This window comes from Parus major, chromosome 17 (genome assembly GCF_001522545.3).
Source record: "Parus major isolate Abel chromosome 17, Parus_major1.1, whole genome shotgun sequence".
Lineage (NCBI taxonomy): Eukaryota > Metazoa > Chordata > Aves > Passeriformes > Paridae > Parus > Parus major.
In genome coordinates, this window is record NC_031785.1 from 4,026,020 (window position 1) to 4,041,400 (window position 15,381).

Here is a 15,381-nt window from a genome sequence, read left to right on the forward strand (position 1 = left end):
ACGGGAGAGGCGGGGAGGGGCATGGCTGCGGGCTCCTGTGGAGCCTCATGGGCGCGTGTCCGACCGCGGGAAGTGGCCCTGGGCTCTCTCTATGAATTATTTTAATTGACAGTTGTTGGTCCTCATATTTTTCATCCGATTACCGGAGTAAAGTGGTTGCCCGTCGACAGAAGGTGTGGGTGAAATGCGAGGCTGAACGAGGAGGGGCAAAGGGGGAGGAGGAAATAAAACGAGGTAGGACAGTGGCGAGAAGATCGCGGTGAAGGTTTTGCCGTGCTTGAGCTGGGGCTGTCACCCGATCCTGATCGTCCCTCGGTTAAAACCCTTCTCTCTGCGTTCCTGTTGTGATTGATATGGGACGCGTTAAAAATAAAGGGTTAAGAGTGCACTTTGTAGCGTGTTTGTGATTTCGGTACTTGGTATCCTTGCTTTAGAGAAAGGTGGGTTTTGTTTTGTAAGTTTGGGGAAAGCCATTGTGTCGTCCATGGGGAGATTTGTGCGAAGGACTAAATATCCTGGTGCTGTTCTGTTAAGAGGACTTGCTGGAGTGCTTTCACCCATGTGCTGCTCTTAACTCTGTTAAAAAGTCATTTTCACTTGCTCAGAGCTCACTGAAATGCACACACATGTTTGTTTCTTTTCCTATTTTTTTTTTCTTTTGTGCAATATTTTTTTTTCTGTTTATTATGATTGGTGTGGTATAATATTTTTGATTTTTTTTTTTAAATAAAATACTGGGTTTTGCAAGTCACAAGTTGTTGAATGCAGCTGCAGGGACTCATATTACATAAAATGTTTTTGGGATTTATGCAAGGTTGTGTTTTTGTGCTTCAGTTGTGTTGGAGAAAAATAATGACACAAACAGAACTTGAAATCGTTGTGCTAAAACATTTACAAAACACAAAATGTAAAAACTATGTGAGACCCAAAATATGAACCTCCCCAGAGATTAGCAGAACAAATAATGTGAAATTAAACTGAGTTTAGCAGAATTGGATAAAACTGGGCAAGAAACAGTGCCAGTGTCAGTCACTGTCAGCCTGAACGTTTGTGAATTATCATAAACCCAGATTTTCTTATGTTTGTTATGTATTTAGGTGCTGGTAAGTGAAGTGCAACATCCAGATTGCTTAGTTTTAATAAATGTTGCTGGAAAGTAATAATTTTAAATGACCTTACAATAAAAATACAAATTTCATCCTTCATGCTCTGTGCTACCCAGACCTTTATGGATCAGAACTTGCACGATCACCAGTTTATAAACAAAATTGAGTGTTTTAATTATTCTAATGAAGTGAGTGAAGTAGAAAGGAAAAGAGGCCACTCTAATAAAAGACAATCAGTGTGTGAGGATATAAAATTTTATGGACTAGACGGACTTTATGGAATTTACTTGCAAATATAAAAGTGTTATGACTGCTTTTTAGAGATGTCTCTTCCAGCCTGAGTATTTCTGCTGCTTGTCTACATTAGAGCATTAGTTCTGTTTGATGTCTAGTTTTAATTACAGAACTTGTGGCTGTGCTGAAATGTCTTGCTAGGAAATGTATGGATTTCCCAGGGTTTGTTCTTTTTTCTGACTGCAAAACCCAAATCTTCCCTGAAACCAGTGCAAGATCCCCACTGCTATGGGTGGGAGCTGGAACAAGGCCCTGTATTACCTCAAGGGATTAATATGAAAATGGGCTCAAAAATAGACATTCAAGACAAAACTTTATGCCTTTTTTTTTCTTTTTTTTCTCCCCACTTCTTCCCACTCCTTTTCATGCAGGAGACAAGGCTGGTGCAGGAGTGAAATGTGCCATTTCTGTGGGTCGTGTTTTCCACAGCTCTTGTCCATTCTGCCCTCCTCTGGGCTTGTCAGAAGCTTGTGGGAATGTGCTAGAGAAGGGTCATTTTACCCTGCAGAGACACAAATTCAAGTTAACCCTGTTTTTCAAATTCCTTGTATGGTTTTTTATGTCACTGCTGCCTCAACCATTTTTGTCCCCAGGCTGCTTGAGCCAAACCTTTCCGTTGTCTATATAAATAAAAATAAGCTGAAGCTAATCAATTGTGTTGGTTTTTTTTACTGGCAATTTTCTGACAATCTTCAATTTTTCAGCATTGAAAATAGGTTCTGAAGTCTCAATTTTGTCTGTGAAAGAAAATAAATAAGCATTTATAAGCTGTTGAGGATCCTCACTGTAACATTGCTGTAAAAATGCAAGCTATCACGACTGCAGAGCTGTGTTAAATTTTCCTCTGATTTTGTCCTATTTATTTCCAGAACATGCTTGAAGAGCTATTAATTCATAAGCCAGATGATCCCATTGAGTTCATGATAAACCACTTAAAGCAAAACAACGATGATGGTAAGTGAAAATGGAGACACCAGAAATAGTTCAGTTCCTGATTTGTAAACAGCTGTTGGGAGCTGTGCTGCCGTTGGCAGGTGATGGATCAAACTTTTCAGGCTGAGTCTTGGAAGGGGGGAGGAAACAAAAAAAAATGGTGAGCATTTTGGAATAGTTATAGGCAAGATGCTTTTAATTTCTTTTTTTAGTGGGTAATCTAATGAGAAATGCACTTTAACAGTTATAACAATGAAACCCTCTAAGGGAATAACAAAGAGTACTGGTGTATCAATTATTAATGCCTTCTGTGCCCCATCTGATATTTCCTGTTGTCTTTAAGCTCGCTAATTACTCCTTTTGTCAGGTGTAAATTTAGGTTCCTATTCTACCTGGGCTGGCAGATTCTCTGCTTTTTGATTAGTTTGTTACTTACTGCTGTTAATGAGTTCCACAGCTCAGTGGCATCTCAGCTGAAGGAACAGTGAGTGTGTCTGCTCCTCTGTGTAACAAAACCTGGTAAATTGAATGGGAAGTCTGTATTCTGCACAATAAAAGCATGTATCTTCAATCAAATTATTTGATTTACAAACTGTTCACCCTTAGGCAGATTATATTTGGATATGCACAACTGAACTGTAATTTTTGTTCTGTGTGAGCTGTCAGGGAGAGCTGGTGTCATGGAGCTTTGATGTTTCTTTAAAACCAGAGTAAACCGTTATGAAAGTTCTGCTGCAGCATCAATGAAATCATTATCACTGGAGGTGCTGTTAGCTCTTAGTGGTGCTGATCAGATGGATGTTGATTGAAATGCTGCTAAATACGTTAAAGAAAAAAAAAAATCAAAATCCTGCAAATTGTGCCCAGCCTTTTCTGGTGCAGGCAGCGTGAATAATCAATCTGGTTTGTAGACCCATGGAAAATATGTGGAAGAATTTCCTGCAGTTTGATAGAATGCTGATAAAATTTCTTCACATTGGGCTAACATTTGTCCTGAAGCCCCACAGTATTATTTTAACAGAATTAGGCAGGTTTCCATCTCATGACTTCAGTGTTTAGAGGCTGAAGATAGAACTACAGCAGTTATTTGTCAAAGGGAAAATGCTGTCTGCTTTTGGTCTGGAAAATCCTGTTAAGGAAGGAGAGGAACTCAAATTAAAATTAAAGCCAAAATGTTGTTTTAAGAATAAATTATATGAAAAATAATGTAACAGAAACATGTAGCAGAGTTGATTTTACTTTTTGATCATGGCGGAAGGTGCTGACTATTTAGAAGAAAAAAAACCTTATTAGAGCCATCAGTAAAGTGATGAATTTTCATGATCTTGCCTTGCCTAGACAGTTTTAGCCCTAGAGAAAATTTCAAACAGAGATGTGTGGAAAAGAAGCATTGCATCTATCCCAGGTGTGAAGTTAGAAAACCTTTTTACTTGATAATAGAATCTAAAGTACTTTTAAAAATATAAACAAGTGTAATGGTGATTATAGCTTACAGCTGCTTCAGAAGTCATATAGGTCAAATATGTGGCAAAGTGTTTGTGCTTAGGGCTTTCTGCTATTGTTCTTTCATGTGTTCCTTCTAAAAACATTCAAGGGCTGGTAATTTTCATATTCAAAGATGCAAGTTTTCTACACAGTATCTTGCTTTGTGCTAATGAAAAAGCTTTAAAGGTCCAAGTGGCATTTCTATGAGTTCGTGCTTTACACTCAAACCTCTGAAAGAATGTAAAAAAGTTCTGCAAGAATGTTCAGTATGTACCCTGTACTTCTCCTCTTTAGCAAAGGATTTCTCTTACAGTTAAGCAAATTTTGTTGTATTACTATTAATCATAGAATCTTTTTGATTTAAATGGAACTCTGTGAGTCCAGCTGTTCTTCTGTGTTATTCCAGGATTCATTATATTTTTGCTAAAATCATTGTTGAATGTTAAAACTGTCTTTAGTTGAATGAGTAAATCCCATAATGTCTCATCAAGACTAAATACAGAATTAAATATGATTTGTTACCAAAGAAAAAGGCATTTCCCAGAATTTCCTGGCTTCATTTAGCTGCTGGTTTGGAGCTGCAGTATTAAATAGTGACTATTTGTTGATTGGAGGGGTTAAACATTGCACCCTGTGGTATCGTGGTTGTGCCCCTGTGTCATATGTGCTTTAGAGGAGTCCTACAAGTGTGCAAATGAGGAAATCAGTGAATTACACTGCCCCATCTGCTGCCAGCCACTAAGCAGAGAGAAAACCAGATTTAGTACAAAGTGAGCATTTACAGTAGCCCTGGGCAATATTAAAGCATGAGATGGTGTATATAATGGTATGTTTCGTTTTTTATCAAACGTTTGTCCAAGAAAGCTGTGTATTAAAGCTTCAATACCTAAGGGCTTTCTTGTGAATTTTAAATCATGCTCCTAGTTAAACCTCAAAAGGATCTGTGGATGGAAAGGTTTTTTGATTTTCTTTGAAGTGGTTTGAAGAAGTTGATTAGTGTTGGCACCCAAGCACTCTTTTATGACGCTGTTTATAAATAATTCCTAAGTACCGGGCTGGAGTTTCAAGGTGTTAGATTTTAAAAAAACCCTAGGATTTAATCACATTACATTTGAAATAAATTAAGTGATAAAAACAGCTGATGTATCCTTTTAAAGTATTTTTCTACATTGTGTACTAGTTCTGTTTCACTTGCAAGAACCAATAAGGGGGGAGTTGTTCTTAAACCTTCCAAGTCAGATAACTTTGTAAAGATGAATCTGTAATTTGGGTTTCATGTATGTTTAAAAATTGCACCTGCCCAATAACTGTTAAGTGCATGGAATACCTCATGAAAATACATTTCACATCCTTGCCTGTCTGTTACCATCAGACACGATCTCCCTTGGTTATCGAGAGCTGGGAAGGTTTTTGGGTGAGTGGATCCCTCCTCTGCTCTGACTTATGTTACTCCCAGTAAATACTAACCAGTCCCTTCTGCACAGACTCTGATTTGGGTGGTTTTTTTTTCCCCTGTGGTATAGGGGGAAAAACATCAAAGCTGTTAATATAAAATGACAGTTCAAGGGATTGCAGCCCAAGGTGTATTTATGGAAAAAGTTCCAAATACTTTCCTAAGAGCGGCTCCATTTTCTCTTGTTTGTCTTGCCTCTAATTCATTCCCAACAAAGCTCAGGGCAGTAATGCCTATTGTGTTGTGTGTGTGCATTGGATTAAGAATTCCTCAGAACTGAGATGCATTTTTTTGCACCTTGCCCCCTCAGGGAGAGGAGAGGGACGAGCAGCAGAGAAACACAAGAAACAGAAATGAGAAAAAAATACTTTAAATGGTGACTAGAAAAATTGAAGACAGCTGTTAAAGAGGGTAGTGAGGGAGTCCTTCATTTTGTAGTATCTAAATCTTCTCTGAATCCTGATGTTTAGTTTCACCTATCTAGGTGAAACTAAAAACTGAAATATTTTTTCATCAGAAAACATGCTAGTTCTGAATCAATATTTCAGGAATAAAAGTCAAATTCAGGTAAGGAAATGTTTATATCTTATGGTTCACCCACTAAACTGTCCATGTGTTTAAATGGATTGAGATATACATATCTCATATATCTCTCCAAGTGGCACAGTTAGAGTGTTAATCTCATTGACCATGGAGATTAAAGGAGGACCCAGCTGGCACTGATTTTCTGTTCTCCCTTTTTTTCCCAGTGGAGCCCAATCCCGAAGTCTCTGCTGAGGCAGCTTTCCAGCTGAAATAATTGTTTCATGGTGGCTACTTTGATATTATGTTATACAAGAGTGGGAAACTGGTTGGGATTTTTGTTGTTCTGCATCTTGACATTTGCATATCCTTGTTCCATAGCTCCAAGAATTTGTGTCCTTGGTCCACCTGCTTCTGGGAAAACTACAGTTGTGAGTACCTTACCCTCAGGGTTGTAGCACTTGCCACTCACTTTCTTACTTTCTACTGAGCTCAGCATTTTGGAGAGTTCTATTCTGGAAAAAGAATTTTGAGATTTATCCAAGTGATAGATGAACTCAGGTAGTGAAAGTGTTGGAATGCAACAGAATTCTGCCTGTCTTATTTTCCCAGCCTTTTAGCAGGACTAATTAGCCCGGGGGAAGTAAGGTAATAACATATTTTTGGTGTTGCTTTGCTGTGATTTGCATGTTCTGTTGTCTCATGCACACTGCCACCACTTAAATGCAAAGGTCAAAGTTGCATTTGAACCTCAGAAACAGCAGGTGATGCTGGTAAGGGCATGGCAGGAAGAATGTTTCCTTCTTTAAATTCTGCATTAAGATACAGGAGATGAAAAAGCCATTATTCAAAGCTGGATACTCTTGAATGTCTTTATAAGAAACTACTTAAAGTTGCTTATATACTTAAATGTCTGTATACTTTAATGTATGGCTAGGAAAGCTCTGTCTTTCTGCAGCCTTCTGAAAAAAAATGGTTTGATTTTCTTTCCAAATATTTCAACCTGTATTTTATCTTCTTTTTCTTCCCTCAGGCAATGTGGCTTTGTAAACATTTCAATGCCATACGTGTCTCTCATGAGACTTTGTTATTCAAGGAAGTACTAATGCAGACAGAGGAAGCAAAGGCATATAAAGAAAGAAACCAGGTGTGTAAGAGAATATATTAACAGTTGTTCTTGTGTCACAGAATGGGAATTATGTGGCATTCCCATGATTTTTACTGCAGAGTTGAGCAGATGAGAGTAAAGATTCTCTTCTCTCTGTGTTGTACATTGGTGTGTCAGGACACAGAAGAGGGGCAGGAGAGGGAGACAGTGCAAAGTGATGGAGCTCTTGAAAATATTAACCTTGAAACAAGCAGCAGAACTGGGTAAATCCAGGGTTGCACAATCCAGTTTAAAGAATGTTTGATTCTATTATTAAACACAGTGTCTTCTATCTGGGCATGTTTGATAATCTCAATAAAATAAGCATTAATCTCTGAGGTCTCCTTTGGTACAAAATGCTCTGGAAAATATGTACACAAAGAACTTTTTTTGATCTGACAGTGCTACTTAGTTGTGCATGCTTGATTTCTCTGTAGCATGACACAAATAACTTACTTGGTGCATTAACTCAAAAGGAGGATGACAATCCAGTCAGTTCCTGACAGCCCTGGAAGCTCTCAAGCTGAGGCAGGAGCGGCTGACTCAGATTGTTGAATTTTCCCCAATTCTGCATACCTGAGTTACTCCAGTCAGATTTTTAAATCCATTCATTGTGGGTATCCTAACTGATGTTCAAAGGAGTCGGTCCAAGGAACATTTTTCCAGGTGTCATGATTCCTAGGATTAGTTGATCAGGTAATTAATTGTCTTATTATTAAAAGTTGGTGACAGATTAGAAAAATACATTGAAAGGTTATCTTGAATACAGAGGAGCATCTGATTCCTGACTTTTTGGGTGATTCCTTTCTCCAGTGTCAAGGTATTCCATGAGAAATAGAATGGAAGAAGTCTGGGTTTTTTGTGACTTTTTCTAACAAGTCCACTAGTCTGAGTTTCTATTTTGTCTCTTTATCACCCATTTTCATAAAAATTGAAGCAGTTTCCTATCTCTGGGAATCCTACAACCCTGCTATATCCAATTTAGAATTGCAATTGGCCAACAGATTTGTAATTTGCTAAGATGGCAGATGGTGTGATAAGGAGGTTTCTTCCTTAGAAAATTAGGCTAAAATAGGGTAGTGTTTATCAAAATTGAATAAAATACTGGATTAGTGAATGAAGTTTGGAGATGCCTCATGTAACACTTCAAGATCTGAGAGGAAAGAGTTCACTGAACTCCCTGAACTCACTGTCAAAAATGTTTGCATTTGGATGGGGTGATATAGAATTATTCTTACTGAGAATATGTACTTTGAAATCTTAGTTCTAATTATTGAAGATTGTTTTGATAGGTTCATAAATTTATACTTGGAGGGGGAGATTTTAAAACAAAAATTCCCTTTGGTTTAATTACTGTAATTATTAACATATTTCAGACTATACAGATGCACTTTCAAGGGTGTCCTTTTGGGCTTATTTGATTTAAAAAGATGGATGGTGTGGAAGATGAAAGTCAAAAATGTCAAGGCTAATCAGGTAGTGAGGAGGGCCCACAGAGCAGAGGCTGCTGGTGGTTCAGTAGTGTGCAGTTTGCCTTTGGGTTTGATTTTAGGTTTTTTTGGATGATAATAAAATAATTTTGTTCTTTTATGTGAGTTTGTTTCTTTGAATGTAACTCCTAGAATTAGGAGGGAACTCCTGGGTTCCTCTAGATAGGGTTATTCGTTTACATTGTGTTTACATGAGTTTGGATATAACCAGGGCATTAAAAAGTTGTAGTCCTGGCCAAAGCATTTTAATAAGTGGAGAAGAAGAAGAGCAGGAGCTAAAGCTATGGTTTTTGGAGAGTCTGGTGTGAAGATCATAAATATAATTTAATGTCTTTCTCACATCTAAGGCTACTGTGGCCACATTAACCCCAGAGCCAGAGGTTGGGCAGTTTGAGGTCACTTGGCCAATGTCACTGGACCTGGACAAATGCTGCAAAAAGCTCTGCAAATGTTTGTTCACATATTTTACCTACTTATCTTCAGCCAAGATTTAATTTCTTTTGTCTTTACCCATTAAAGCATTTGGGTTTTCTTGGCACAGGAAGCCATGGAAAGCATATTTAAAATCCATGATTACTCTCTGAAACTCCATTTTTCAAGTTGGACAAGCATTCACCCACACATACCTGGCCACTTACTAATGAGCACAGCTCAGGTAGTGAATTTTGAATATTGAGTGTTCAAAGCAGCATGTGATCATTCTGCATGTAAAAATACTCCAAAAAGAAGTCAAATAGTTTTGAATATTCAGTAAATTGAAGAACCACAAGCTACCAATAAATATTCCATGAACAGAAAAAGAGGCTACATTTTTTGGATAAATCATTGCAAATTATTCCCTCATCTTTAGTTATTATAATGTTAATAGGAAGCCTCTTCAGGTTTTCCTATAGTGAAGTCTAATGATGAGCTATTGCATGTTTCACTTTTCCTGTTAACTGGATGAAATAAGAAGTTGAAATAACTGTGGTAATTGTGGGTTTGTGGGATGGGTGTCCTCTTAATGCTGCACTAAATTGCAGCTAAGGTGTTTGCATAATACTTAATAACTTAAAACTGCTCCAGAGTTGTGTCAAGTCCCTGTGCTTTTTAAAAAGGAATAAAATAAAAGAAAAGAAAATCCAAGGCATCCTTAACTATGCATGGTCAGCATTCCAATCTATTCCAGGGTAAGCCACTTGGAAAGAACAAAAATAAACTGTTCCAGTTTTGTGCATCCAAAAAAGACCAGCCTTTCATGTGTATTATCTGAGCAAACTAAATCTAAACATTCATGATACTCAGGATCCTAAAGTAATTTTCTTCAAACTTGATTGCTGTTCTCTCCAAGGTGCCAATTTGGAGAAGCCAGAAGTTTATAGCTGCTGCTGTTTTCAGAGCAAATATATCCAAAACTCCCAAGAAAAATGTCTACTGAAAAGGTCTCCCACAAAAAATGTGTGGGAATTTTATGAAAGGGGAATTGAAATATAACTCTGAGTAGACTAGGCATGGAAAATTGAAATATGATGTTCCTGAAATAACATGGAATATTTAAAATTAATCATGAGTGGGTACAATTTTTCAGCAAATATATAAATAATGATTAAACCAGCGTGGATAGAAAAGCAGTGTGAAGATGACCAAAATCCCACAGCAGTGTTTCCTTTACCTGCACTGAGTGTTGGGACAGCTCTGTGGGTAAGGTGTGGTTTGGCTTCTATCAAATGTGTGTCACTGGGAAGAAATGTTTCTGGGAAGTGCAATCCCATCTACCAGGCTCACGATATGTTTATGTGTTTATGAGAGATAAATTATAAATGGGCTACCTGATATGTACCAGATATCTTGATTTCTAGTGGAATAATTAGGCATTCATTATGCAAGCAGCCTATTGAAAATGATTTTGTAGGCCACAGCTCAGTGGGAGGAAAACTGCCTAGGAAATGAGACTGGAATTGAGCCACAGAGAGCAGAAGGAGCTAAAACACTGAAATACCTGAATGTGTGTCCTTGATTGTTTTTGTGCAACAAACCCCACTCCAAAGACAGGAGTAAGAACACCACTGCACGGAGAGAAGTGAGGATAAATTTGGTTTAAATTGGTTTGGCAAGGCTTAGCAAAGCAGCCCCCCAGCAGTCTGCAGCCTGTTTTGACATGACACATGAAAGGAGCAGCCAGGCCCTGGCTGTCCCTGGGAGCAGCGTGGTGCCCCTTTGGAAGGTGACAGGGGCTGCAGGAGGCTCTGACAAAGCACCCTCGGGACCTGCTGACTCTCAACAAACACAGCAATTCCATTCCCTCCTTCTCTGCTACCTGCTTGAGTGTTGGCTCATGCACGGCTGATGTGAGGAGAGGCACTGAGAGCTGGGGACAAAAGAGATAAGCAAAAGCTGCCTGGCTGGGCCACCTGGGCTCCTCTGTGTGTTCTGGAGCACTTTCTCCACCCTCCTTCAAAGTGCCTTCTGTGGGACCATTTCCACCACTCCTGGTGAAATTGTTTCATCATCTAATGAAGAAGATTTTATGAAATCTCCCCACATCATCAGCCATATTTTTTCCTTGTATGAATTGACATTCAAAGGAGTTGCTCCAAAGAATGTTTTTTCAAGGTGCCATGAGTTTCAGGAGTAGTTGATCAGAAATGTAATTAATTGTCTTACTAAAACACAATTGTTTAATTATTAAAAATTAGTGGCAATTAGATTGGAAAAATATGTTGAAAGGTTATCTTGAGTACAGAGAAGCATCTGATTCCTGCCCTATCTACCTCTCCAAGCCTATAGAAATACTCCTTTTAAGGTTTATACCCTTCAGACTGGTTAGGAAAAAGATACGAGAATCCACAATATATAGAACTAAAGCAAACAGAGACTCAAGCTCACATTGTTCAGTGAAGGATAATTTATTTTAATTGAGACGTAGAGAATCTGATTGCAGGTTGTTTTTTTTTTTTCCTGAGTATTCATTTTACTAATAATGTCAGAATTAATAAGACAAGGCATTTAGTGAAATGATTAATGGCTGTTATGAGCTGCATGGACTTGGAGTTAAACTGGATAACACAGAGTTTAACCAAATTCAGCATGGAATGAAAGCCTAAATTAAGAAAATAGTGAAGCAAATTCTTACTAGAAGGAAAGGAGAGCATTGCTGATTTATTGTCAGGAAATCAAATGCAATGGAAGAAATGTTGAGGGGTGTTAATCTGTATAGGAACTTCGTTCTTCTGTCACATAGCAAATGCCTTCTCACCAAATATTGCTAGAGATGGACAAAGTAGCAGTCACAGAACTAAACAGCACTTCGAAAATATTGAAATATTGGCAGATGCAGTTTCCATCCCATTTCACAGTCCTGAGTTTAAAAATAAACTAAGTTCAACTATAAAATATGTTTTTAATAAACCTTCTGGATGGTGAGGGTTACTTGAAGCTGTGAAACAAACCTGCTGAAAATCAGGCACTTTGTGTTGTTTGCTCAGTGTCTGAGGTTCTGCCTGTGTCACTGAGAGCTGGCAGGTCCCTGATGCTGAGCCCTCTGTCACATGGAGCACTCAAGGGTCAGATCCTCGTGGTTAAAAGGTTGCTTTGTGGATGTGATGTTCTTCTAGGTCCCTTTGCAGGTCTGATGACCAATGTGTGTGTCAGTGTGCAGAACTTGGTGCTGCTTCCACATCGGTGTGCAAAACCCCCATTTTATTCATATTCATGCTCATGCTCTGTGCTCAGCTTCCCTTTAACACTGATTTTTTGTGCCCTTATTAACTCTTTGTCATTAACTCATGTTAATGACCCAGGACTCGCACAGAATTATTTATTTCTTTATTTCCAAGAAGACATCTCACTTCACCTTTAACCACAACGTGCCTGCATGGTAAAATTCCTTTTGAACTCAATTGTGAATATTCAGCCCTTTTTTTTTGTTCTTTCTTTAGAAAATTCCCAACGCGCTTTGGGCCAATCTGATCCAGGAACGTCTGTCAAACGTGGACTGCATCAAACAAGTAAGAATTGCTCCTCAGAGGGTGGATGGATAAGCACTTACACAACTCGTGCCTGGTGCTTAGCATTCCAAGTCCTGAGCAGAGCAGGGAATGGGGGCAAATCATCGGGGCTCCCGAGCCGATTGCTTTCTTGAACATCAGCACAGGGAGTTTGGAGCTTTATTAACAGGATAAAGGGGAGGATGAGAGTATGCATATGCTAATCTTCCAGCACAGAGATGATCAAAGGCTGAACAAGCAGAGCTTTGTTGATTGCCTGGGGCAACTGGCAGAGATGGAGTGGACAAAACAGATAAACAGAAAATAGATAGAAATCAATATTGTTAAGGTTTTGGCTCTTCTTGAGGCAAGGGGAAGAAAAGAGTCTTAGTGTTACTCATTTCAATTTTATTTTTTTCTCATTGTGTTGGTTTTTTTTTCTTCCTGTGTTAGGAAACACTGCACTTGAATATGTTGTTTTCTGGGTAATAATTAATATGTTCACTCTTAGCTTACACAAAGAGGCAACTTAAAAGGCTTAGTTGTGTTCAAATGTGTGGGATCCCATGTTTCTTGCTCCATGTTTCATCATCTGGGAGACTGAAACAATGATTTATTTTTTTTTTGATCCTTAGAAAGAAAAAGAAAAGGGATTTGCAGAAATCCTAAATGGTATCAACTTTTCTTCATAAAATACTGCAGACTTTACTCTATAATTGACCCATTAATGTTGAATTTGCAAAGTAGAATTAAACTTTTGTATTGCTTTTCACTGTGCTTGAATTATATGGGTTTGTCTGGTTTTCCTTAAAGGTCTTTTTAGCTAAGCTATTTTACTTCATTTAAACTCATTACTCCAGGTTATGTATCTGGTAGCACTTAATGTATTTGTTTATCTGCAATAAATCCCCACAGAACCTAGGCCCTACAGTAGGCAGGAGAACCTGTTTAAAACCACATATAGTATAGTGTCTTGTTAATTTTTGTGGTATTTTTAGTTCTTTTATAACAAGAGCTCTAAAACCTCTCAAAAATGCTCCTTTTTTCACATAGGTCTCTTTCCCTGATTAAAAGAACATAAGTTTTCAACAGCTACTTTTCCCAGTGTTTAAGTGAGTTTTACTCTCTGTAAAAATACATTGCTCTCCACAGGCTGTATCCACCTTATTTTCCATCTTTTTTTCCCCTGTGCTCTATAATTGTTGGCATGGCTTTAGTTCTCCTGTCAATAATGAGGGAAGGATCTCTCAGTGAGTTATTTTAATTATGAGGTCTTGTATGAGTAAGGTGACAGTGTGGTTAAAATGCCAGCAGCTGCACAGAGTCCTGCCTGCATTTTATGTTCCTGTTGTTATCACCAGCAGCACTGAATCAGTGCTGGGTGTCTTACAGAACCAGGGGGGAAAAAATCCCCTTTATGAAGCTTCCCTGACATTCAGCAAGAATGGAGTGGATGTTACCACCCTGGCTGAGGTTTCAGCAGGTTTTAGGAAAAAACACATGATTTGTTTTTCAATAGTGTGTTGGTTATTGAAAATCTTTACATTAATAGATAGACACACACAAAGTGACCACAAATTATTTTCTCATTTGAAAGGGGATCTATGTATTTTAAGTGTAATATTTTCTGTGTGTAACTCACAATTAATGCAGTGGGGGTTTTTTCATCACTGACCAGATTTATGCCATTTCTTTCAAAACATGAGTCAGCATGTTTTCACTGAAAGTGTTCATAGATTAGGAACAGCATGTTGGACCACAGTACCACCAGCTGTTTGTTTTATTTCTCCTTGTGGTGTCATTGGCTTGGCATTAATTGTACAGCTTTCATCCCACTGACAGTAGGAATACAGGATTTTTTGTACCATTGTTTTGACACTCACAGGTTTATAGATGTCACTGGTGTTCTCTAAGGAGAACATTTTTATTGATCAACTGCTCTGCTGAGGCCCTGTGTTATGTGTTTTCTAACACAAACCTAGTCAGGACAGCGAGGGATCAGGTGGGGAGGTCTTCCAGCACACACAGGAAACTTATTGCAAACATTATGTTCCAGCCTGGCTCTTGTGAGGCTTATATAGAGAATTTTCATCTTGCAGGGTTAGCACAGCTTGGCTGCAGCCCCTCTGACTGATTGGGTTGTGGAGGGAATTCATGGAGCTGGAGAAAGCCAGTGGAGAGAGATTGCTCAGGATGCCTTTGAGAGAGAGAGCTGAGGCATCTTCCTGAAGGCTTAGCATCTTTAGAAACTAAACTTAGGCCAGAGATTCACACAATGAGTGGCAGAATTACTTGAGATTGGTGGGTTTTTTTTGTGGCTGCACTTGAAAGGGAAAGCAAAGAGAACAATGACTCTGTTTGGTTTTATCTTGATTGATTCTGTTTGGTTTTACCTTGATAGCTAAAGATAATCATGTTTTCCTCTGTGAAACTCCATGCAGAGAAAGTGATGGTACAAAGATTTATCCAGGGAGAGAATCTGTCCATTCACCACATCTTCTGAGAGGAATGGAACTTTTAAAAACATCTTTCCACCTTACTCAGCTGACAGAACTAATGTGGGGCATAAGAGGATCCTTTCTATTGGGAAATTTGGCAAGGTTTGAGCTTTTTCCCTCATCCATACCACTCATTTTGATGGACTGCAAGAGCTGGGTTGTCAGTATTTCTGCTGCACTCCTTAGTCTGCCATGCTGTGAAAATCTCCAGAATTTTAGATCCATGCTGGCAAAGCTGTTGCTGATAATATTTTTGTGTGTGTGTGTTATTTTCTGACCCCTTTCTTTATTTGGGAGTGAAAACCATGTAATACTTATTCAAAACCACTGAATAATAATGTAGAAAAACTGTTGTGATTACTTGTTTTCCTAAAAACAGCTATATTCATGACCTTTATGCTTCTAGCTGAGGTTTTTTTTTTCTTATATGCCACATAATTCAGCATTATTTCTTTCTGCTGTTTCTTTTTCTTTATTCAAAGGCAGTG

At 38.4% G+C, this 15,381-nt stretch overlaps 1 protein-coding gene across 2 annotated transcripts in view; it reads left to right on the plus strand.

Annotated features, from left to right (window-relative positions):
• The first annotated feature begins 2,253 nt into the window (after positions 1-2,253).
• Positions 2,254-15,381, plus strand: part of AK8 (adenylate kinase 8) — a 71,997-nt gene continuing 58,869 nt past the window's right edge. For both annotated transcript variants that reach the window (XM_015644981.3, XM_015644980.2), the window contains exons 1-4: positions 2,254-2,354; positions 6,175-6,224; positions 6,827-6,940; positions 12,348-12,416. In XM_015644981.3, the coding sequence (XP_015500467.1) occupies positions 2,273-2,354; positions 6,175-6,224; positions 6,827-6,940; positions 12,348-12,416 (315 nt within the window). In that variant the 5' untranslated portion in view covers positions 2,254-2,272. The remainder of the gene's footprint in view (positions 2,355-6,174; positions 6,225-6,826; positions 6,941-12,347; positions 12,417-15,381) is intronic.